Genomic DNA, 24,859 nt, shown 5'->3' on the forward strand with positions numbered 1-24,859 from the left:
AAATGTCTGGTTTTCAATGGGATGTCTATAGCATGTAGATTAGAAGATACATCGAAGTCAAGTAATTTCTATGGGATGTGTGTAGATGAATGGACTTGTAATGGTTTTCTGTGGCATATATGAGATGCCTGTTAGTCTAGTGGTTTTCTATGGGATGTGTGTAGTATGAGATACATGTTAGTCAGTGCACATGGGTGAGTAATTAGAGCATCTGTCATTCTGTCTGAACATGCCCTGCATATCTTACACACAACCCAACATGGAGTGTACGTATAATATAATATCAGAGAAGAATTCAAAATGTACAGTAGTATCACAATGTATGAAGGAGAGCACAAGATCAAATATTTCGGATCAAATTCATCTTTTCAATTCTCATTATATACACTACATGGCCATAAGTATATAAACACCTGCTCATTGAACGTCATTCCAAAATCATGGGCATTAATATAGAGTTGGTCTCCCCTCCCCCTTGCTGCTATAACAGCCTCCATTCTTCTGGGAAGGCTTTCCACTAGAACATTGCTGCGGGGACTTGCATTAGTGAGGTTGGGCACTGATGTTGGGTGATTAGGCCTGGCTCTCAGTCGGCGTTCCAATTCATCCCAAAGGTGTTTGATGGGGTTGAGGTCAGGGCTCTGTGCAGGCTAGTCAAGTTCCCCCACACCGATCACAACAAACCATTTCTGTATGGACCTCCCTTTGTGCACAAGGGCATTGTCATGCTGAAAGAGAAAAGGGCTTTCCCCAAACTGTTGCCACAAAGTTGGGAGCGCAGAATCGTCTAGAATGTCATTGTATGCTGTAGCGTTTAGATTACTCTTCACTGGAACTAAGGGGCCTAGCACGAACCATGAAAAACAGCCCCAGACCATTATTCCTCCTCCACCAAACTTTACAGATGGCACTATGCATTCAGGCAGATAGTGTTCTCCTGGCATTCGCCAAACCCAGATTGGTCTCACAGACTGCCAGATGGTGAAGCGGGATTCATCACTCTAGAGAACGCGTTTCCACTGCTCCAGAGTCAAATGGCGGCGAGCTTTACACCACTCCAGCCGACGCTTGTTCTTGTGCTAACGTTACTTCCAGAGGCAGTTTGGAACTCGGTAATGAGTGTTGCAACCGAGGACAGATGATTTTACACGCTACATGCTTCAGCACCCGGCAGTCCCGTTCTGCGAGGTTGTGTGGCCTACCACTTTTGGGCTGAGCTGTTGTTGCTCCTAGACATATCCCCTTCACAATAACAGCACTTACAGTTGACAGCACTAGCAGGGCAGAAATTTTACGAACATACTTGTTGGAAAGGTGGCATCCTATAACAGTGCCATATTGAAAGTCACTGAGCTCTTCAGTAAGGCCATTCAACTGCCAGTGTTTGTCTATGGAGATTACATGGCTGTGTACTTGATTTTATACACCTGTCAGCAATGGGTGTGGCTGAAATAGTCAAATCCACTAATTTGAATTTGAATTTGCATCACAACTTTGAACCCATAGAGTACGTACATCATTCTGTTCATAGTTAAGGGTCATGTTAACCTATAAACATTTGCTTCTGATACAGCAGGAAATGGGAGATTCCTCACCAGACTGTCAGACATGACGTAGAGAGAGTTGCGGTCCTGAGTGAAGGCCATGTCTCGGAGGATAGGACTGCCATCTGTCATCACGGTCAGGGTCTCATACTGCACCCCGCCCGCAGGAGGCCCATCCACTCTGATCTGAAGTAGAGAAAGACAGACATAGGTCTGGTCAATTACATCTGTATGCTTGAATATTAAATAAAGGGATGGTTTTGACCAAACATACCTATGGACTACTGTGGTTTTAGCTTGGCTTTGTAATGTTGTCCCTACTCCACGATTAGTTAATGCTGTTACTGGTGGTGGCATTTTTCTGGCTTGTTTTCAAGTAAACCAGACTCTAAAGATTTGACTTTGGCATGACTTTCAAACCACCATCTTTTTGGAGCTCATTAAAAGCATGCAGGCGGATAGGCGTCTACTTCCAAACAGAGAATTGAATTCCCTTCCCCTACCCCCTTCTGTCCACAGGCCACATTTTCATCAATACTCAGAAAACGCTGCCCTCATTAGTAGGCTATATCAGACATCTGAATTGCTTCATACATCACAGTACATTATTATCACATCTACCCTGGGTCTTGACAGACAAAATTAATAAACCTTCAAGTTCAACACCCAAGAGAAAATATCCTCATTAGATGTACTATCTCAAATGTAATGGCTGCTAAGAAATCAAGCACAAAAATATCCTTCAATGTACTTTTTTAGATAAAGACAATACTCCTCTAAATACAGTATAAGAGGAGGCAGAGGAATAGACATTGAGACGTGAGAAGCCCATAATAAACAACATATCCTCCATTCTAGTTATCTGGACACTACAAATCTCCAGCACCAAGCTCAGGTTGGACTGCTGCACATCTCCCTGCGTGCCAGGCCAGTACACACAGTCCCTGGCAGATTCACAAACTCTCTCAATAGACACAACAGCAATCAATACAAACGGATTGCATGATTGGATCCCCTGGGCTCCAAAACTGCACCAATCAATCAACCCTTCCACCTTCCAGTCAGAAGTCCTCTCCTGCAAGCTGGGCTCCCCACCAAAAACAAAGGGGAGTACAGAGAAAAACATCTCTTGGGCTGAGATGGGAGAATCCTACAGGACAATCCCTCTGGGACAAACCGACCAACGCCTGGCAAGCAGCCCCAGAGCTGCAGTAATTTAGGGACACAGTCAGGGGGTTCTCTCAGCAGGATCACCAGAGGATCATGGTGTCCACTCTGCTCCGTTTGTCATTTAACCAGCTCTGTCCACCATTGATTTGACACTTTCAACCTCCTAACCAGTCACTCAATAGAAAGTTGTTCTCTTTAACTCCTTGTCTATTTAGTGGATCCCTGCCCCCCTTCCCTGTCTTCCCCCTCATCCTCGGACTCTCTTACCACAATCTCACGCAAAGTGGAGTCGGCTTCCATTCCATTTCCCACACTCCATATTTCATAAATAGAAACTAAAGCTTGTACGAGTTCCCTTCGCAAAATGTTATTGTAAAAAAAAAAAAAATTGTCCATAGATATATTTAGCAGGGCATTAGGAGGTTGACCAGGGGCCACCATGGTGGACAGGGTCCAATTTATGAGTTCAGATGGAATGTTGACCTTTTGACCGGCCCAGAGTTTGATTTCAATCCATTTATATATGGGTTTATAATCTAAAACAGGGTTGCTACGGGCTCTGGCCCTGTGGGACTACAACAGGTCTTCAATCTGTCTTTAAGCCCACAGTCTGTAATGAGAGAAGGAGCATTTCACTGGTTTTATAATGAGCCTGCAGGTAGCTGCTGACATGTGCACAGTATCTAGAAGCTGTCCTAGTTCAGCCAGAGTTTGTGGTAGAAGTAATGTACATGATGAAAAGTGGCTAGTTCACAAGGATCAACCGATGACTGTTGTCTTATCAACCTTAGTCATGTAATGAAGAAAATGTTTTGTGAACAGAACATTTGAACCGCAAACCACAAATAATTTAATTTCAAGGCTCTTACTGTATATGCACACAAAGATGTTTGCTCTCTCTTTGTGTGCTGTCGATTTTACTGGATAGGAGGATACACAGCAAATTTGAGATCAGGATTTAACATCCACAATGTTAAACTAACACTTTTCAAAGTTTTGACCAACTAACACCCCTAAAGTGTTGGTTTCCTAACACTATGGGTGTTGCAAATTCTGACTTACATTTTTTGTGTTATGGAATAACACATGTAGTGTTACAGTATTTTGGGGGGCAGGTGTTGTTTTAACACTTTAGGGTGTAAAGCCGTATTTGCATATTTCCCAGCATGTCTTTTTGAGTGAATTTGAGAGACACCCACCCATGACTGTGTTTGTTAGTGACAGAGACATGGTTGTTGCATTCAAGGACTTTTTGTCCTAAAGCCTTCACCAAGTGACTATCTACAGGAAGTGGATTCATTTAAATGAAAAGTAAACCCTTTATGACCATATATTATACATTTGATAAGGCCTTTAGTTATGGCTTAGTTATCCTCAACATTGTGGTCTGAAAATACTGGCTCATGGGCCACATCAGACTTTCAAGTCACAATATGCTGGTTTGTGAAGTGATTAGTAATTCCTATTGGAATCCAGCCAGAGAGAGGAAATCCAACAATTGGAATATTTTATCACCCAGAACCTGCATTCAGAATGACTGCTATGGTGAAGGATTTAAAAACAATCTAAACTGGAATAACCATCTCAGTAACAGGTGCGATCAATCAAACCCTTTACAGATTGGATTAGTTTAGAAATGTTTATTTATTTATCTTTGTATAGTATAAGATCAACGAATCAATCAATGCGCATGCAGAAACACAGGTATTTAAACAAACTATTCTAAGAATCAACGTTCAACAAAGCATGCTGGCAAATATGATAGAGGCAACTTCCACATTTTTTTTCACTCAGAGAAATAGCTTAGTTTACCTGGCACTGTTTCCAAATTCAAGTCATGGCACCGATGTTAGCATTTTTCAGGAATCATGTGAAGCTCACCAAAGTCACTTATAGTCACTAAAACGTTAGCATTTGGAAACAGCTACTGCCAGGGAAACTAAACCAAATCATAGATTGCTGTCATACCTTGTCCATAGACTGTTTACAGGGTAAGGAAACCAATGTGTCATTTTCTAATTTGCCTGCCATTCCCACTAAATGTGATCAGTTTACAGTACATGTCGTTGGCCTGCCATTCCCACTAAATGTGACCAGATGTGACTAGCATGGGCAAAGTGTGTTAAGTGTATCCTACCATATGGATAATAGACTGGGAGCGATCTCTTCAGCTAGCCTATACGTTTTAGTCTAGTATCCACCCAGTCTCCCTTATTCCTTTGCCAGATACAATATGGTAGTAGGGACACTAGCAACAAATGTTCATGACATTTTCCAAACATCTCTTTCTAACTGACTGAAAATACAGTGACATAAAGCCAGTACGTCTGGTAACCTTCAGGGTTGAACGGCTGTGTGTTTTGGCAAATTCTAGCTGACAGACTGGAGTGGACATTGATTAACCCGTATCCATCATGACTTTGGCTGAATGCTGATGAGGAGGAGCGTATATCTGTCCTGTTAAGACGGGATGGTGCTACAGTGCTTAGTGTTTAGTGAGGTGGAGGTCTGTATTACACACCTGCTCTAATCAGTCAGACATCTCATCACTGCTACTAAGAGAGCTGTATTGATCCCTGACATTGAACAAGCTGTATGTTAGCAAATGCAATTGCCAAAGATGATCACTTACTAGGCTTAATGCACTCTAATTGTGTTTGTGTGTGTGTATGTTTGTGCGTACGCATGTGCTGTGTGAGAGGGCTCGTCTGACAAAGGAAAAAAACATACAGCATGTGTGTCAGGGTTGAAAGGTAAGAGGTTTGCTGAATGATCCCTGAGTTTTTCCCTGAACTTAACATCCTACATTGTGGGTTAGCTTCCAAGCCCCCATAACACGATTCAGGCCACTCGTCTGGACCTAATTTTCTTAACCGCTATTTAACGGATGCATCCTGGTGTCTGTGTGTGTGTGTGTGTGTGTGTGTGTGTGTGTGTGTGTGTGTGTGTGTGCGCGTGTGTGTGTTTGCACGTGTGCATGTCTTAGCCTGCATGCTCATGGGTGTGTACTAAGTGCAGTACATGTTTCAGTGTCCTAATGCAAGCAGAACTCAAGAGAAGCAGAGGATATATGGACATAGCTGCCCTTCTATCATGCATGAGAGTACTGTTCCGGACAACTGTGAGTAAGACCTTCAAACAGGTTAACATTCACAACGCCACAGGGCCAGACGGATTACCAGGACGTGTACTCAGAGCATGCGCTGACCAGCTGGCAAGTGTCTTCTTTGACATTTTCAACCTCTCCCTGACCCAATCTGTAATACCTACATGTTTCAAGCAGACCACCATAGTCCCTGTGCCCAAGAATGCCAAGGAAACCTGTCTAAATGACTACCACCCCATAGCACTCACATCTGTAGCCATGAAATGCTGGTCATGGCTCACATCAACACCATCATCCCAGACACCCTGGACCCCCTCCAATTCGCATACCACCCAAACAGATTCACAGATGACGCAATCTCTATTTCACTTCACACTGCCCTCTCCCACCTGGATAACAGGGGAAATAACTAGGTGAGAATGCTGTTCATAGACTACAGCTCAGCGTTAAACACCATAGTTCCCTCCAAGCGGGGCCCCTCAGGGGTGCGTGCTTAGTCTTCCTCCTGTACTCCCTGTTCACCGATGACTGGATGGCCGCCCATGACACCATCATCAAGTTTGGCGATGACACGACGGTGGTGAGCCTGATCACCAATGACGATGAGACAGCCTATAGGGAGGTCAGAGACCTGGCAGTGTGGTGCCAGGACAACAACTTCTCCCTCAATGTGGGCAAGACAAAGGAGCTTATTGTGGACTACAGGATATTGAGGGCCAAACACGCCCCCATTCACATTGACAAGGTTGTAGTTGAGCCGGTCCTTCGGTGTCCACATCGCATAATCTTTTTATTTTACTCTTATTTTACCAGGTAAGTTGACTGAGAACACATTTTCATTTACAGCAACGGCCTGGGGAATAGTAACAGGGGAGAGGAGGGGGGATGAATGAGCCAATTGTAAACTGGGGATGATTAGGTGGCCATGATGGTATGAAAGCCAGATTGGGAATTTAGTCAGGACACCAGGGTTAACATCCAAACACACCAACACAGTCGTGAAGAGGGCACGACAACGCCTCTTCACCCTCAGGAGGCTGAAAAGATATGGCATGGGCTCTCAGCTCCTCAAAAAGATCTACAGCTGCATCACAGCTTGGTATGGCAACTGCTCGGCATCCGACCGCAAGGCACTAGAGATGGTAGCGCGTACGGCCCAGTACATCACTGGGGCCAAGCTTCCTGCCATCCAGGACCTCTATACCAGGCGGTGTCAGAGGAAGGCCCTAAAAATTGTTAAAGACTCAAGCCACTCAAGTTATAGACTGTTCTCTCTGCTACCACACGGCAAACAGTACCGGAGCGCTAAGTCTGGGACCAAAGGGCTTTTGAACAGCTTCTACCCCCAAGCCATACGACTGCTAAATAGTTAGTCCGGGTAGCTATTTGGTTAACTATACACTATCTGCCTTGATTCTTTTTGACTCTATGCACACACACTGGACTCTCCCCACTCACTGGACTCCCCCCATACACTCACACATACTTACACTGACACTCCAACACACACACACACACACACCACACACACACACACACACACACACACTCACTCACTCACTCACTCACTCACTCACTCACTCACTCACTCACTCACTCACTCACTCACTCACTCACTCACTCACTCACTCACTCACTCACTCACACGTTACACGTACACACAAGCACACATTCGCCACACACACACGTACACACTTCCACACTCACCACATGCGCTGCTGCTACTGTTTATTATCTTTCCTGTTGCCTAGTCGCTTTACCCCTACCTTTATGTACATATCTAGCTCAATTACTTCGTACCCCTGCACATTGACAAAGTACTGCCACCCCATGTGCATAGCCAAGCTATCATTGCTCATTGTGTATTTATTCCCTGTGTTACTATATATATTTTTTCTATTCTTATTCGAATAAATATTTTTTGTATTTGAGATGTTGTGGATATAAACGTGAATGTTGTCACTTGCTACTTAGACAGTTCACCACAAATGAAGTTCTATCTGCTGTGAAGATATCTTTACTGAGGCTACTGTTCAGAGCATGCCGTTATGAACATCTTTTCAATAGAGACTCAAACACACCTTCATTGCCAGTCCCCATCTTCCTGTCTGAGATTCTCCACTAATCACTTCAATTACCAAATATTTCCTTTCCGCTCTGAAGCTGTCTTTGAGAAGCTTAAGTCATTTAGTACATACACATTGGAAAGTGTCCTCACTTGGTCAGTTCTCAAAAAGCTGTAATGAATGCAGTATCTGCACTTGAGATCATTTGTGAGAGCTGTGTGCTTATCATATTAATCCAAAGGAAATACTACTACGTGATTATAGCTAACCACTGAGGAGAATGTTGGATGCATTCATGTCCTTCTCGTGTTTTGCCATGCAACACCTATATTACAGAGGTCAATGCCCTCGTCTTGGTAAGTGAATAACTATGTCAAAGTCAAAGCCATAACCTGCTGTCAAAAAGGTGCATTATACTATTTCATCTTATTAGAATGGAGCCTTACTGTCACTGGTGGATTACTGGTGGATTACTGGTGGATTACTGGCATACTCGGCATTGGGGTTGAGTTTCAGCCAGGAAAACACAGTAGGCTAGACAATGGAACAACATAAGCCAATCTAGAAGGAAATTACCCAAAACCACACTCCAACAACAAACATACAGACATATCTAATCCATTGATAAAAGACATGTCGGGTTGGAAGTTGCTGGGTGTGATGAGTGACATCCCCAGATGCTGGACCGTGAGAGTGTTGCTTATTCATTTGACCTTCTGACCCCTGACCTTCCAGTGTGCTGAGCCTGCCCTTTCCAATGCCATTGTTGCCTGACTGATCTCCTAATGGGATTTATTGTCATGCCCCACTTACACTCTCTGTGACCATTTGGAATGATGGAATAGGAGTGCAGACGTGATGTTCCATGGGGGAACCATGGAGTCTGCATCATGTCAGCGTAATGACACACACACACACACACACACACACACACACACACACACACACACACACACACACACACACACACACACACACACACACACACACACACACACACACACACACACACACACACACACACACACACACACACACACACACACACACACACACACTGAGGGAAGAGAAAGCAGAGGAGTTCTTGTCTAGTTATGTGAGCCTCTGCTCCAAGTCCACCCTGCATGCGTGCCAGACAGGCTGACACTGTGCCCACTGGCTAATGTCACAATGTTCCCATTCATCCATACAATAATCTTTCCCCTATCTTGATTTATGTCAATACAGTTATATATATATGCATGTATGTATTATATATATTTGTTTTATTTAACTAGGCAAGTCAGTTAAGGAACAAATTCGGATTTACAATGACGGCCTACTCCCCTGGCCAAACCCTCCCCTAACCCGGACGACGCTGGGCCAATTGTGTGCCACCCTATGGGACTCCTGAACACAGCCGGTTGTGACACAGCCTGGGAATGAACCAGGGTCTGTAGTGACGCCTCTAGCACTTCAATGCAGTGCCTTAGTCCGCTGCGCCACTCGGGAGGCCTAAATACTGTCAAAATTGCTTTGTGCCTCTTGCATAGCGATTAAACCCAGGGGGATAGAATCTATGATATTGCTAGTCTTTTCCTGTTGATAAACCCTCATGGTCTCTGTTGGCTGCTTACTGTACGTGACTGTGGAGAAAGAATCCCCCTGCTATATCTGTCAGTGTATTACCCATGCTTACCTTCTTCAGTCTGCCACTCCTGGTGCCGAGGAAGGCCACGCTGTAGCCGTTATAGACGTAAGAGATGACCGAGGTCAGCCTGTCCCTGGTCTCAGTGTACACAGTCAGGCCAGATACCAGCTGGGAGCCCCCCAGGGGCTGGTTGATGTCCAGCCCACAGAAGTGATCATCGATAGGCACAGGCTGCAGAGAGGGATGGGGAAAGACGGGGAGAGATGGGGGAGACGACAGAGAGCAAGAGAAGGAGTAAGAAAGCTCAAAAAGACTACTGTAATAATCTTCACATTTGTTACACGCAATTACCATGGTATTCAAGGCAGCGACTTCAAAAGATATTGGGGCTGTTCAATTTGTCAACAATGCCAGGAGAGTGTGTTTGTTGATCATTTTAATTGCTCTTGGCAAACATGAAAACACTATGTATTTGGTGCCGGTTTCTGTGATTTTTAAATCGCTTGATCTGACATCACACAAACACACAGCCCCAGAGATGTCAGCTTTTGATTTAGCATCAAAGAGGCTCACAAGCTAAGCAGTCCTGCTACAGTACATCTAGCACAACCCACCTCAAACCTCCACTAATGGCCTGTCAGGCAGAATAGAAATCTCACTTTTTAGGGCAACACATTTGTACTTCAATTTCTGCGCACCTCTCGAGTGAATCTTCTTTCTTCTGCACTGGAACAGTGATGATATGGGTAAGAGGCAGATTGTGACTATTAGCAAAATGGGTGGTTGTGTGAGAGTTGCTGAATAACAACCTTGATGGATGTCCTTGTTACCTGTTTTTCTGAATGCTGAGATACTGCTATCATACTGAATAACCGAGAAAGCGCGACAGAGAGAGAGAGAGAGAGAGAGAGAGAGAGAGAGAGAGAGAGAGAGAGAGAGAAGGCTGACTTCAATTTTGGACATTTGAAAAGGTCCTGAGAACGCCTTCCTCTGCACTCACCAAATGTTTTTTTATAAATGACCCAGCACTGGCGCTAACTCATGATGCTCGGAAGAGAAGCGTGCTGCTCTGACCACTGCGCTACGCAGGGAGAGCCTAAACCTCTGAATGGAATCAAAGCCGCATATAAAACTCCTCTGATTAGAATTATAAATGAATCTCCCCCACTTACTACTCTGTTGCTCTTGTGGAATATAAAAATGTTGAATGGGACTCTGTAACTGGATGTTGGCTACCTTTCTGCCTATCAGCTACTGTTGGTGTAATCAAGGCTGTGGGATAATCAAAAAGCTTTAAATGTTCAATTATCTAACCTGTCACCTTCACTGTCTGAATAATGTGTCTGTATGCCACATCAGAGGAGCCAGTGCTGGTCGGCCCCTGGCTTGCTGGATGCTAATGAAGGGACTGGCTGCAAAGCCCTCTTCAGGTAGCTACAGGTACCTACCGCCTTGGTGCACTGCACATCCTTTCCCAGCAGCCAATGTAGTTCCAGGTTGCCCTCTCCCTGGTAGCAGGATTGAAGGCGCTCTTTGATGCGGGTGTTAATGTCTTGTATGGTAAAGATACACAGGGCTGAGTTGTCCAGGGGCTCGTGGTACTGCTTCTGGCCCTTGGTGAACACAGCAAAGAGGATGTCATCCTGGGCACTGATGTTGAGGGACCTGGCCAGTACTTTCCCTGCCTTGGACAGGTGGGCGCCCTGTAGGAGTCGATACTCCTTTCCCTTGTGTACACAGCCCACTGGCAGAGACACATAAGAGTGGAACTTCTTGTCCCCTTTGCAGAGGCGTATGATGCGGCTTGTGTAGAACAGGTCACCTGGGGAACTGCCAGCAGGCATCCCATTCTCGGGGGTTTCTGGCTGCACGGTCAGGAAGTAGACAAAGTTCCCGCTGGCGAAGCCGTAGATGTAGTAGATGTCAAACCGCGGGACCAGAGCCAGCGTGTCAGAGGGGATCTTAATGAGAGAGGAGACAAAGTCAGTGTGGAGCTCGTAGTCCAGCATGGCAGATGACTCTGGGTCACGGGGCAGCTTACGGCTGGAGATGGTAGGGAAGTAGTCCTGCTTCCCACCCACGGCCGTGCCGATGAACAGGGTGCCGTCCTGGCCCTGCGAAGAGGGTACGATGACCCCATACATGGTGCCTGTTTGGTTGACACTGGAGAGGTAGTGCTCTTTCTTGTGGGTGGGCTCCACCAGGATAAACAGGTCGTCCTGTCGCATTAGCTTACAGACGCCTTGGTAGAGGCTGCCACAGGCCAGCAGGCGGTTGTGGGAGTAGTCTATGAGCAACAGTTTGTTGATGTTGTCAGTGGAGGCCAGGGGCTCAGAGCAGGGCTGCACTATAAGAGGAGGGTAGCAGGCCTTGTTGTCGTACTCAGGTCCTGTGTCATGGGAGACGAGGAGGGTCAGGTTGGCAGATAGCTTGTAGATCCGGTTCACAGCACCAACATAGAGAGCGCCAGTGGTCTTGTGCACAATCAGGTGGTTCAGGGTCCATTCCCTTCTCTCTGACTGGAAGGTGTTGAGGGACTGGGACTGGCCTTGGCCCATTGCTAGGGAGATGGGCATCAAGACCAACAGCCACCACGTCAGGGACCATGACTGCCCCTTAGTACTTCCGCTGTAAATGCATCCTATATCCAAACACATCCCCATCCCCATAGGACTTCTAAGAGATGGCAAGTCCAGACTAAATGTCTACTGCTGTAGGGCAGGAATGAATAAGACTGTTCTCAGTCAGGCTGCACTCTAGTTGATATCCGCAACAATGATCTTCACATTATCCTGAAAGAGAAAATAAATGGTTTATTTTAGACTTGAGATGACCTAGAATACTTTGAATGATTTAGAAACAATCAAAGGCGTTATAATAAACCTTTCATAAATCTTTAGCAAGGACTCATAAAATAGGGTTTTATTCATATAAGGTTTTGTTTCAAATAAATATATGAATAACCTCCCTCCAATTTTACAAGGTTGACATTTTACGATGACGAGTTTTCCATTATAAAAGACCGGGCTAAGAAGAGATACAGGCCAGAGACAGAACAAAATCACACTGATAAATACCATCTTGAAACGGTTTCACCGTTGTTGTTCTCTCCCTCTCTGCTTTCTCAGACACAACATACATCAACAGAGCATGTAATTCCAGTAATCACTTCTCAGGAGCAGTGTAGATCTCCATCCCCATTGCAATCAATACAGAGTGCTAGATTAGCAGGAGAGGTCTCTCTGCTTTCCCTATCTGCAGGGGCTCATTATCTCTCTGTGACTGCCAGGGAGGTCTGTAGCCTATTACTTCAACAAAGCAGTGACAAACAGTGACTCTGTGCTTTACATACTGTTTAGACAGCTAATTAAATAGGATCCAAATGTATTAATTATGCTTACATATTTCCAGCTGCCTGTTTTCTTTCCTTCCCTCCCTCTTGTTCTCCTAAATGGTTAAATCCTCCAGGAATTAATCACTCTTTCCAGGACGGCTGACATTCCTAAATTAATCAGGCCTTTTGGCGGTGAATCATTAAGGATTCAGAGTCGGACAGCATCAACCCTTTCATTTCCCCTTTTAACTTCATTAGCATATTTTACTTCAACTAGGGGACAAACAATGCCCCTAGAATACTGCATGGAATGGATGGATGGACGGATGGATGGATGGATGAGTGGATGGATGAGTGGATTAGAGAAAGGAGAGTGAAAGCCTTGTAAAAAAATCTTTATTCATGACTTTCTTTCTTTTCACAGTCTATTCATCATGTGCTGTATGCTTTGAGTTTGCATCTGTCTAAATTTAAAAAAAATCTCACACCGATGAGATAACCTGGTTAGTAAATTTGGACCTGGAGAACAAATTGCACTTCTACCTTTTTTATATGAGTCCTTATTAATCTATGGTAGGGAACATTGATCACAATGAGGTAGAATTGTTGGCTTCATACATGCACTCACTTCATCCCAGTCCATTATAGTAGTAATAAAAGTGCCATGCGCGGAGGAGAGGACTGTAAATTAGGAGCCCACATCTGCGTGCACCCGCTTCTTTTGTCTGAGTCCCAGCAGCTCTAGAGACTTAGCCAAGCTGTCTCTCTAAGGCTGTGGAGCCGCCACACGCCACATGCTCTGTCCTGTCTGATGCCAGACCAATAGCTCTCTACTGCCTCACTGCTTCACAAAACATTCAACTTCCCAGTGGAATGGTACGGAAGCCTCTGACCAGCTCAAAACCTTTAGCTTGGCGACAATTGCCTTCTCTGTGCCAGGTCCCCTTAAGATAGGAAAATAGATCATTTACCTCAATGAGACTTCCTGTTTAGAATAAAGTTTAAATAAAAATTGTCGTTTGTGTCCTTGCAGTGGCCATGGCTGCACTCCATTGCTAACTACTAACAGGGTGTCCGGCAGGGTGTGTTGTGTAGGAGCCAGGGATGGAGAGGACAGACAGGACTGGAGGACTGACACGGTGGTGTCTGGGTTTTCTCCAGCTCCACTCCAGCATCTCCTCTCCATCTGTCCCTGCCTCAAAGATGTCAGGGGGGAAATCACTGGAGTGTCCCTGTTTCCTCTTGTCCCTTTGGCAGGCAGACACTCTGTGTATGCTCTCCCTGTTCTCTACAACATACAACACATATCCTATTATACACTCACTCTCAAACTGATGACAATTATACACTGGGTGTACAAAACTTTAGGCACACCTGCTCTTTCCATGACAAAGACTGACCAGGTGAATCCAGGTAAACGCTATGATCCCTTGTCAATTGTTAAATCCAAATCCAATTTTTAAGCCTTGAGACAATTGCGACATGGATTGTGTATGTGTGCCATTCAGAGGGTCAATGGGCAAGACAAAAGATGTAAGTATCTTTGAATGAGGTATGGTAGTAGGTGCCAGGTGCACCAGTTTGTGTCAAGAACTGCAACGCTGCTGGGTTTTTCAGGTTCAACAGTTTCCCATGTGTATCAAGAATGGTCCACCATCGAAAGGACATCCAGCCATCTTGACACAACTTTGGGAAGTATTGGAGTCAACAATGGCCAGCATTCCTGTGGAACGCTTTAGACACCTTGGAGATATCCATGCTCCAACAAATGGAGGTTGTTCTGAGGGCAAAAGGGGGTCGGGGGCACAACTCAATGTTAGGAAGGTGTTCTTAATGTTTTATGCACTATGTACATACTGTCACCGACATTGCTGCCCTGTTATGTTGTCATCCTGTCATCATGCAGTTATTTGGTTGTAATACATGTCAGCTACAAATTTAAGGCTGGATGTTAGAAGGAAAATGTCAAAACTCTCTATCTCCAGATAAAAAAGAAAATGTGTCATTGCCCTGGCAGGTTGTACTGTGCAGGATCCACATAAAAGTTCAATCCTGTGGCCCCTGGGAGGGAGAGCAAGAGATGCTAACTCCTGACAATGCCTTTCTCACATCTGCATGATGTACACTCTGAACAGGGTTGGAAAGTTCCTGATTTTCTGGAAAACCAAGGAATTGATTGAAATTTTGGAACCCTAACTCTGAGACTTTCCTGATCTAGTTTCTATTCTGATATAATAACATACTGTTTTCAGTTGGTCTTTGTAGTGAAATATAATGAATAGCCTTAGCCTAGTGAGTCTCTGGGCCCTGCTACAGGATTCACACACAGGTGTGAGTTGTAGCTCTGTTTTATGATGACTTCAGGGCAATCTGGTTTGTCTCTATGCAGCATTTAATTGTTGTACATGCAGAGAGTGAATTCCATTAACAGGTTCCGCAAGCAAATGGATTGTCACTAATCATTTTTATCCCCCCAGGAGTACACCCCATTTCAAACTCTATATTAAGCTCCCAGTTTACAATATCATGGGAGACCACCTTGAGTTGCTGTGTTCAGTGGTTTGGGAAATCCAATATTTTATTCTAAATCATTCCAATCCAAAATCATATGACAAACTTCAGTGTTATGAACCTCAACATAATTTGCTTTGCTTTAAGATGTTAGTTGCGCCTCAAGTATTGTGCCTGTGTCTGTGCAAAAAGATAGGTAATCTCTGAATTTTAGTTCCGCAATACAGAGACCTACAGAGGTTCATTCAGTGTTGTGAAGATCAAGTTAAACATAACAAGGTGGGCGAGAAGCAGGAAGTAACAGCAGCCCATCTATTTATTTTCTTCTCGATTCAGTCACGTCTGTGGCGTGCAGTAATGCTGCTCTGTTTACCCTAGATTATAGAGACAGCATCTTGCTGGCTGCAGCACTCCCTGCTGAATACACTGCCTCGTCAGTCAGATACGCTCCTGCCAACCCCAGCCTCAGCCCCAGACGTGACTCATTCAGACAAACTCATAGAAGAACATGCTCAGGCCTCTGGCTACGGTGGCGGGCACCAATCTGAGTCAAAATTTCATGCCACCATTTTTAATTTGACCTTAAGACCCCCACCAAGATCCACAGGGCTGTGCCTATGTTTTCAGCATGCATTGGGGTGACATTCTGGCATAAACTCTGCAGTGTCTTATTATGTGTGATTCATTGGAGGGTAACCGTCTGTAACCATACATAAACATGAACTAAAATGATCACAGAAATATGTCTCCTTCTCCCCCTTTATGCACTCCATGCACAGTGCTTATTGTACTTTATGGCTCAGTGGGGCCCAATGCGTTCCATTTGCAGCAGCCTTTGAGGCTCCTGCTGGGCGCAGGCTGATAACATGTGAGAAGATTGGAATCAGACCGACTCTGACACCATCTTTCAGGCTGCAGGACAGACACAATGTTCTCACACTGAGTCAACAATAGAGTTGTGTTATTACATCAGATGTGATGAAAATGGTGTGTCTTGTGGCCTAGTCTGATCAGGCTGGACAAAACAGAGTAATAACACAGTATGGAGGCACAGGGACAGGAGTGTACAGATATAAGGTCTTCATTTGACCAATATTTTCACAGCAAAATGATCCTGCAGCAACAGGATTTGAACAGGCTTGGGCCTTAATGTTGCTTGATCGATGGTTAGGCTATTAGCTGGTCAAAGGTAGGCTACATGAAAAGTACAATACTGTTAATATAACTGGGTGTTGGTGTGGGTTTTCAGTGAATTTCTGTAAATCACAAAACTCATCTGCATATTTTAGCAACAAAATGACAATTCTCAGCAACAAAAGAGTGATCAAATTAACATCTGTATGTGATCTAGTCATATCAAACCTGCACTGCCTCCAGAGAATTGCTCAACATCAATGTTCCCCACTTCTAGGTTTTAGGGTGGAATATCAGGGGCGTTGACAAAAACTTTACAAAGCCATATACCCATAATGATATCTTCATTCCTTCTAGAGCTTGTCAATGCATTCTGTTCGGTATATTGTCATGTGCCACACTTCTAGGTTAGTCACAATGGCACACTGCAGAAATGTCTCACACTCAAAATGGCACTCATTTAATCATTGGCTAAATCACAAAGCCTGATGGGATACCTTTGTCGTGGGGTCTGCCACAAATCCATGTGGATGAGTCATGGGGGGAGGGGAGAATTGTACACGTCACACATGAATGAACTGGGAGGGCGCCAGCCCCAACAGAACTTGACTTCCAAATGAATAAATGAAGGCAATTAGTAGATCTGTTTACAATGATGCGGAGACAGAAGTAGGTCATACGTGGTGGAGATGGGGGGAGAGCGAGCCAGAGCCGGAGGCTGACACTGGTACCTACAGTGAGGGGAAGAGGAATTAGGACATGAAAATGCCGTCTTTGTTAACGATGACTTTTAAACGAATGTCAGATTTAATCACATGGGACCTGTGGGGTTTATGGTAAAATAAATGTTTTGTGATCACTCCTCCGTGTCTTATTTGTGGTCTCATTGGAGGGCCAGGCCCGGGGCTAGAGATTCTGCTTTTATTGGTCTTCTTACAAACCCACATTCAGCTCTAAAATGGCTATAATGACATATGGATGTTCATTTAAACCACTCAATACTGTGATTATTGGATAGGCATACAAGCAGTGAATTCTACCATTTAGTGACCATATCCCTCTTCAAATAAATTCAGGCTATTCATAATTTTATTCGAGAGCATAGTTTGTTGGATTGTTTGTTATACATAAAATTATTTTTATATCAATTGTGTTGTTCAGTGAACAACTGTCAGATTGCTAGCTTTAGAGACAAAGCATTAAGAATGATGGCAGGGTAGCAGAGGACGGCTATGGGGAACCATAAAACAGCACTCTATCAATCTAGAATGTTAGGCTCATAAAAACCACAGGGTGGTGAACCAAGGTTGGGGAAAGGAATCTCTTCAAGCATATTGCCAAAACACAATCAGTGACCTCTGACAATGCATGGCGTTATGCACAGCGATAAAATAGACATTTCTGCAACACCGCAGAATTCTGGGTCCGCATGGAAATATAGAGCATCCCAATATTGCCATAGTCAGATTCATTCATAAATTAACCTCCCTGGGCTCTGTCTTCCGTACATTTCACTGTAGATCTCTACTGGCTAATGGTGACTTGAAACAGTCTTTTGAATCAGGGAGTGCTCATGTTGTATGTACTGTATGATGACAATCAAAGGGGAAAGTCAGTGACCTGTGCAGCCCAAGTGCAATACCAGGTCTTCTATAATTCAGCATTCAGTGAAAGACAGAGACCGACTATGTTCTGCTGTAGCCAGAGCACGTCTGTACGCTGCTACAACACGCCCATCGGTAGTGACTAGAAAAAGAACAAGGGGAAGTGTAAGGCTACGAGTGCACTGTTGGCATAACAGCTGATGGGAATGTGGAATAAGGCCAGTGAAATACAAGCTCTCTTCTCCAGTGTGATTGGGACAGCGACAAAGAACAACTATAGAGTTCTGTTTGGATATGTTCCCTCAGCTAGATACTCAGACAGTTGTGTGCTGGTACAATATGACAGTCCGTTTCTGCCATGAGTTCATTTTTTGGTATAGCTTACGACATCCTACAGTTATTGTAACTGTCCCTGTAGATCAGTTATGACTGTATAGTTTGCTATCCTGTGTAAGTTTTGTTGGCATCAATCATTCAGGATAGAAAAGTGAAACACAGCAGTGCAGATGTTGCTCTCTCAACTGATAGACAGTAGACTTCCATATACAAAGTAGGCTTCCAAGTACAGAGTACAGCATATGAGGAGGAAATAACATACACAATAGAACGGAACACATGAGGCGCAAATTCACACATGCACACACATCCTTATATGGACATGCACACAAAGCCAATAATAACTGATTCAGACCAAGCCTGTATGTTTTCTCAGTTTCCCTCAACTGGCCCATATGGCTGTGTAGGGAGGAGGACGCCAAAGATGGAGGTAGCTGGCACGAATAATTACGATCAAAGATTTACAGAGCATCTGCTACCTTCACTGCTGACAAAATTCGCTGGAAGCCCAGAGAGAAACACAGCAAACAGGGAAGAGGAGGAGAGACAATTCATGCTGTCTACTATTCACAACTTCCTCTCTGGAGTCTCCGGTGCACCGGCAGCACCCATTCTAGATTTAATCCTAAGTGAAAATAAGGCCAAGGAGGTGGCTCACACACAGAGCTCTGCAAATAAAAGCATCAGCCTAGCTTCTTCCCATGGTCTGGAGGGTCCATCCTGCCCCTACCTTGAAACACTGCACTAATGCCTGAGTCAAGGGCACGGCACAGGGAATAAAAGCATAGAGACTGACTTTGCTGCACAAATCATGTTCCCCTATATGCGGAATTGCTTCCTCCTCACATTACATGTCTGACACTGTCAAGTTCCCTCCTAGAGTCCTGTATATGTCTTTATCTCTGCTCTTATCTCTTAGTTCTCAACCCTGCTCACCTATTCAATGTCCCGTCATTGGTCTCGTTCTCTCACTAATTCATCAGTGTGTCTCACTTAATATCTAAAAGGCTCACCCATTTAGACTGGCACAATGCCATCACAAAGTGCCAGAGATTACAAATCAACATGGAAGTGCTATCCCAATAGCACTGTGATAGCAGCATTTACATTTACAATAGTGATAACAATCTGGAGGCATTGTGCCATATTGCAAGATAGCAATCCCTGCATGCAGTGTACTGCCGAAGGAACCATATGGCAGGTGAGCTCCCTGTTTCCCTCCACCTGTATCTCTCCTCCCACACTCTCCACTACTTTGAATATACATGTACAGTCGTTTTACCTCAATGTTGGCTCAGGCTCTAAATAAACAGGTGCTTGAGGGAGGACTGAGGAGAGAAGAGAAGAGGGAGCACAACAGCTACAGGAAATGTTTGTTCATTTGGGGGATTTTATTTATCTTTCTTACTCTCATACTCTCTCTCCCTGCCTTTCTTTGTGACGCTCCCTCTTATGCTCTTCTCCTCAGGCTGTAGCATCTAAGAAGTTGTGTTTAATCAGTGTCTCCGTGGGAAACGGGGGAGTTTCCATCTCTGGGTAGTGAGCTGCTGTGTAATTGTCTTACATACACTAATTTGCCTGACTTACTACTGCAACTAGAGTACAGGGCATTGCCGCTGACCCACATTGATGATGTTTTGATCACACAACAACCATAGCTATATAATGTCAACATTTGATCAGGCTATCAGTCCACGCTAAATATATCTCATATGTGAGTGAACTGCCTCCTTTTATCTATAATCTTTGTTTAAATCAATAATCCTTTCCAAAGGGGGATCATGACACCTCGGTAAAGAACACAGTAGGCAGTGCTGCTACATTGAATCTAAAGATATGAAGGGAACTCATGACTGATGAAAGGCAAATGAAAACGACAGTCCATGACAGATGTTACATATCTAATCAGTATATTACAGAAATTCTCATTTAATCAATCAATTACAGAGTCTCATTTAATCAATACATTACAGAAAGTCTCATTTAATCAATACATTACAGAAAGTCTCATTTAATCAATACATTACAGAAAGTCTCATTTAATCAATACATTACAGAAAGTCTCATTTAATCAATACATTACAGAAAGTCTCAATTAATCAATACATTACAGAAAGTCTCAATTAATCAATACATTACAGAAAGTTGTGCTGCAGCAAAATAGCACTCTGTTTGCCATTGGCACATAAATATATAGAGAAATACAGTAATGGAAGCAATTCTGAGTCACCTCCAAAGGGAAATGCAATCTCATTATATTACAGTGTAGCAATAAAAAATGAACAAAAATAAAGACCCATTTAAATTCTAAATTTAGCAGGCAACTGATAAAGTAGCGGCCTGGCATTAGTGAGCAAACAGAGAGAGGCCAATCTCCCTCTCTGTGAGAAGCTTTATAGCTCTGGTGGGACCATCTGAATAAATCCAGTCCAACTGGCCAGTGAGATAAGCAGGAACACAGAGAGCCCTGGGTCCATCTGGTTTGCTTGACTGAGAGAGTCTAAAAGGAACCAAATCCAATACCTCTCCCAAATACACACACAGAACAAAGATGAGATGAGCTTGGTAAACATCATTGTGGAAGTTTGCACTGCAGCTGCATCTACTCTGGCTGTTTAGGCTCCAGCTCTTCTCCGCTTTGCACTTCGTCTCCATCAACCCAATGGATTCTGCTCTCACTCCTGTGCCAAGGCTGGCTATGGGTACCGGCACAGCTACATACAACTACAGATAATGGCCAAACACCTCTCAACAGGATTAGATAACTCTCTCCACAGCTGGTTTTGTGGTACCTGATGCCTTTATCTCTATAAGGATGCACGCCCATTGAGGATGATGATGATGAGGATTTTTATTTATTTTTATTTAACCTTTATTTAACTAGGCAAGTCAGTTAAGAACAAATTCGTATTTACAATGACGTCTCATGAAAGGATATTTAGGTTGTGCGTGCTGCTGGTGCCTAAACCCAGAATCCCTGACAGTTGGCAATCAAGTAAAGTGCCTGCCTCAAAAACCCATTTCCCACAGAGGTCTTATCTTGGTGATCTCATGATCATACCAGATGATGCCTCTATAGACAAATCTGTCCATGATTGTGCAGTACCACTAAAGAGCGCCTCCATAGAGAATTTATCAGAATCTGAGATATTCCAGATAGTCAGATACTTTATATCCATATAAATAAGTCATGAAGCATATGCGTGCTGCATGCGTTATGTGCCCATCAGCTGCTCACTGTCTGAGAAAACGAGATGATATCACGGTAGCCTACAATTCAATTCAACATGACTTCTACGGAATTGTTACCATTGGAATAGCCTACACCCTGAAATAATATACCGGTATGTAAATACATTTCGAACAATAAGAATGTACCGGTAGCTCATTTATTTTGGACGCGCGCTTGTCATTTCAATGCGTCCTGGTCGCGTAAAGTAACCCAACTTTGCAATTTCGTCCTCATGGGTTGCAATTATCAATCTTAGTATGGTACTCACCTTGAGCAGTAGAAAGTCTCAGTCATGATGTGTCTAGTGTGTTGAATGAATAAAGGATCTGCTGAATTCAGTGTCCTTCCTTTGGGGTTGGAAAATGTCCCACAATGGCACAGTCAGCTGTGAAGCGCGCAATGTCCATATACCGAGAAAAAACGTTGAGGATGCGACAATTTTAATTCTCATGTATCACGCTGAAACAGTTCTCTCATTTGATCAATGGACATTTAACCTACGTGTTTTCTAAACTCGCAACCCTAATTCCACATTTCAAAAGACTCTTCACGTTTCCATTCGGTGTTTGAATGCCGGTGGTAGGCTTCAAGACAGGACTCTCATCAGTTTACTTTCATCTCACGTACAGTGTGTGCGGATTAAACCAAACCTCCCTCGCGTCATCCTTTCGCGAGGGCTCAGTGCAATATTTTTTCGTAGACAGTGAGCGTTGGCTTCATCGACAAGTCTGTCCACACGACCGAGTCATCTGATGCTCTCACATTCATATACTGTGCTCAGTTGTATTGCGTGTTTTACTTCGTGCATATAGTGACAAAAGCTAGAAAGACTGCAATTACAGTATCATTCAATACATTTCATATTTCTTTGTTTCTTGTTCTCAAGTGTGTCTATCGAGGATAAACTGGAGGGGAGGAGTGCGTGAATTATTTTAATATCAGAGCAAGTTCGAAGATATATGTTTTTACTGCATTCTCTATATGGAGATGTAAATGTCACATTTTCCTTTAAAACACTGACATCTGTAGGTTCGTTGCCGCAACCACACTTGTTCAATGAACTCTCTCTCCTTGCTTCTAATCAGACTAGTAGAGAGAGCATCCAGAATATCTCTTGAAAATGTACATAAACTACCCTCAGAGTCAATTTAGTTAATAAGATCATATTTCTTGTGGAGTTATTCTGCTATAGACACAGCCTGGGAGAGGACATAACCGAACAATATCAAATACAGAATAAGGTCACATTTTGAGGTAAAATCAACCATGGTTTAATTAATAAACAGGCAGTGGGTGCCATTGTATACACTTCAAAGTCAAACCCAGAGTGTCTTGACCAGAGAACTGCTTACATTGCTGAAAAGCTCAGAATGCCTTTCGGACAGTTTTCCTGGAGGCAGTAGGAGAGCCTGTCAGTCGGCCAGCTGTCTGGCCCTCATTACCCAGCGGTTGACGATAGAGATGTCAGACCCTCGTGGTGGTGCTGAGCGGCCCCTAAGTGCTGAGCGGCCCCTAGGTGGCCAGTGGGCTGTCTGGGCTCCCCCACGCAGTACAGATGGCAGGTACTCCCCCTCTGGCCCACTCTAGGTGAACTAGCCAAGAGCCCCAATTACATAGAGAAAAACAGACAGACAGAGCACTCTAAAAACACAAAGGTTTCAGAACAGGAAGGAGTTGAACATATAACAAGTTATTCAGTACAAAGCTGGTTGGCAGAGTAACAAGAGAGTGAATGTAGGGAATAGAGAGAATAATAATAATAATCAAATTCAACTGCATCAATTGTGTACTGTCTGCCTATCTAAAATAACGTGAATATGAGCTGGACAGGACTGGTACTTGAGTTATTTTTGAGACTGTGTGTGAATATTCCATTGTTGGATCAAAAACCCATCATGGTGATGTGAGAGGTCTTTGAATTCAAAGGGGAAAAACATGGACAACAAGAAGTACATCTTGCATTTTCATCATGGTTTGTAACTCAGTTGCCCAGCAAAGTGATCATGTTGGTCATTAATACTGTTATTATGTGTCAGCCATACAAAGCATTATTCAGATGTCTTTGCTTATGGCCCCATTCACTTGTAGTGCCAGAACTGAACAGCTAGATGCAATCTACTGCTTGTAAATATATTATCATAAAAGAGAAAAGCGAAGGGGGTACAATGGAATTGTATTGAACTGACTGGCTGCTCAATCAAGCTGTCATAACAGATGGATAATAACAAGAAAAACCTGAGCTGTTAAAATGAACAAGACTAAGAGGACTGCTAAACCAACACACTGAATTAGTTTCATACTTTGTTCACTTCACATCCATCATTTTAGGATTATAAGAAGACATTTATAAAAATGATACTTGAATCTTGGAAAACTGGAAAACAGCTGGAAAACAATTATCTATGGTCACTCAAACGTGCTGAGACTTACTTGAAAAGTAATCTACTTTAATAAACTTGATAACCTAATGAAATGCATGTACCAAGCAGGAAGCTGTACTGTACTGCCATGTTTGAAAATAATTGTACTGCGGTCATTGTGAAGGCAATTACAGGTAACTGCCAAAATAAAGGAAACACCAAGAAAGTGTCTTAATGGGCCACCACGAGCCACCAGAACAGCTTCAATGTACCTTGGCATAGATTCTACAAGTGTCTGGAACGCTACTGGAGGGATGCAAAACCATTCTTCCATGAGAAATTACATCCCTTGGGGTTTTGTTGATGGTGGTGGAAAACGCTGTTTAGGGCATCACTCCAGAATCTCCCGGAAATGTTCAATTTGGTTGAGATCTGGCGACTGAGACACACACACACACACACACACACACACACTTTTAAACCCCCTATGCTACTTTGAGACCCCTCTTTCAAAGTCACTGAGATCTCTTCTTGTTGCCAAAATAATGGGCAACTGTCATAAGCATGATGGGATGATAATTGCTTAATTAACTCAGGAATCACACCTCTGTGGAAGAACCTGCTTTCAATGTACTTTGTATCGCTCATTTACTCAAGTGTTTTCTTTATTTTGGCAGTTACCTGTACCTTTTAAGGGGACACAGCGTTTTACTTTTGGCTGCATAGTAAATGTGCACTGTATTTTTATTTGTTTGCATTATTTACAGCTACATGTGACATTTAAATATTCATGAAGCTGCCTTATGGACACAAAGAGCTTACCACATCAGAG

General features: G+C 43.6%; 1 protein-coding gene across 1 annotated transcript in view; it reads right to left on the reverse strand.

The window, feature by feature from the left end:
* LOC106583001 (plexin-A2) overlaps positions 1–22,394 on the reverse strand; it is a 51,622-nt gene extending 29,228 nt beyond the window's left edge. The window contains exons 1-4 of the mRNA XM_014166698.3: positions 21,936–22,394; positions 10,965–12,308; positions 9,565–9,747; positions 1,596–1,730 (exon numbers count right to left, since the gene is read on the reverse strand). Coding sequence (XP_014022173.3) covers positions 1,596–1,730; positions 9,565–9,747; positions 10,965–12,185 — 1,539 coding nt within the window. The 5' untranslated portion in view covers positions 12,186–12,308; positions 21,936–22,394. The remainder of the gene's footprint in view (positions 1–1,595; positions 1,731–9,564; positions 9,748–10,964; positions 12,309–21,935) is intronic.
* Positions 22,395–24,859: the final 2,465 nt, after the last annotated feature.

This window comes from Salmo salar, chromosome 22 (assembly GCF_965601325.2).
Source record: "Salmo salar chromosome 22, fSalSal1, whole genome shotgun sequence".
Lineage (NCBI taxonomy): Eukaryota > Metazoa > Chordata > Actinopteri > Salmoniformes > Salmonidae > Salmo > Salmo salar.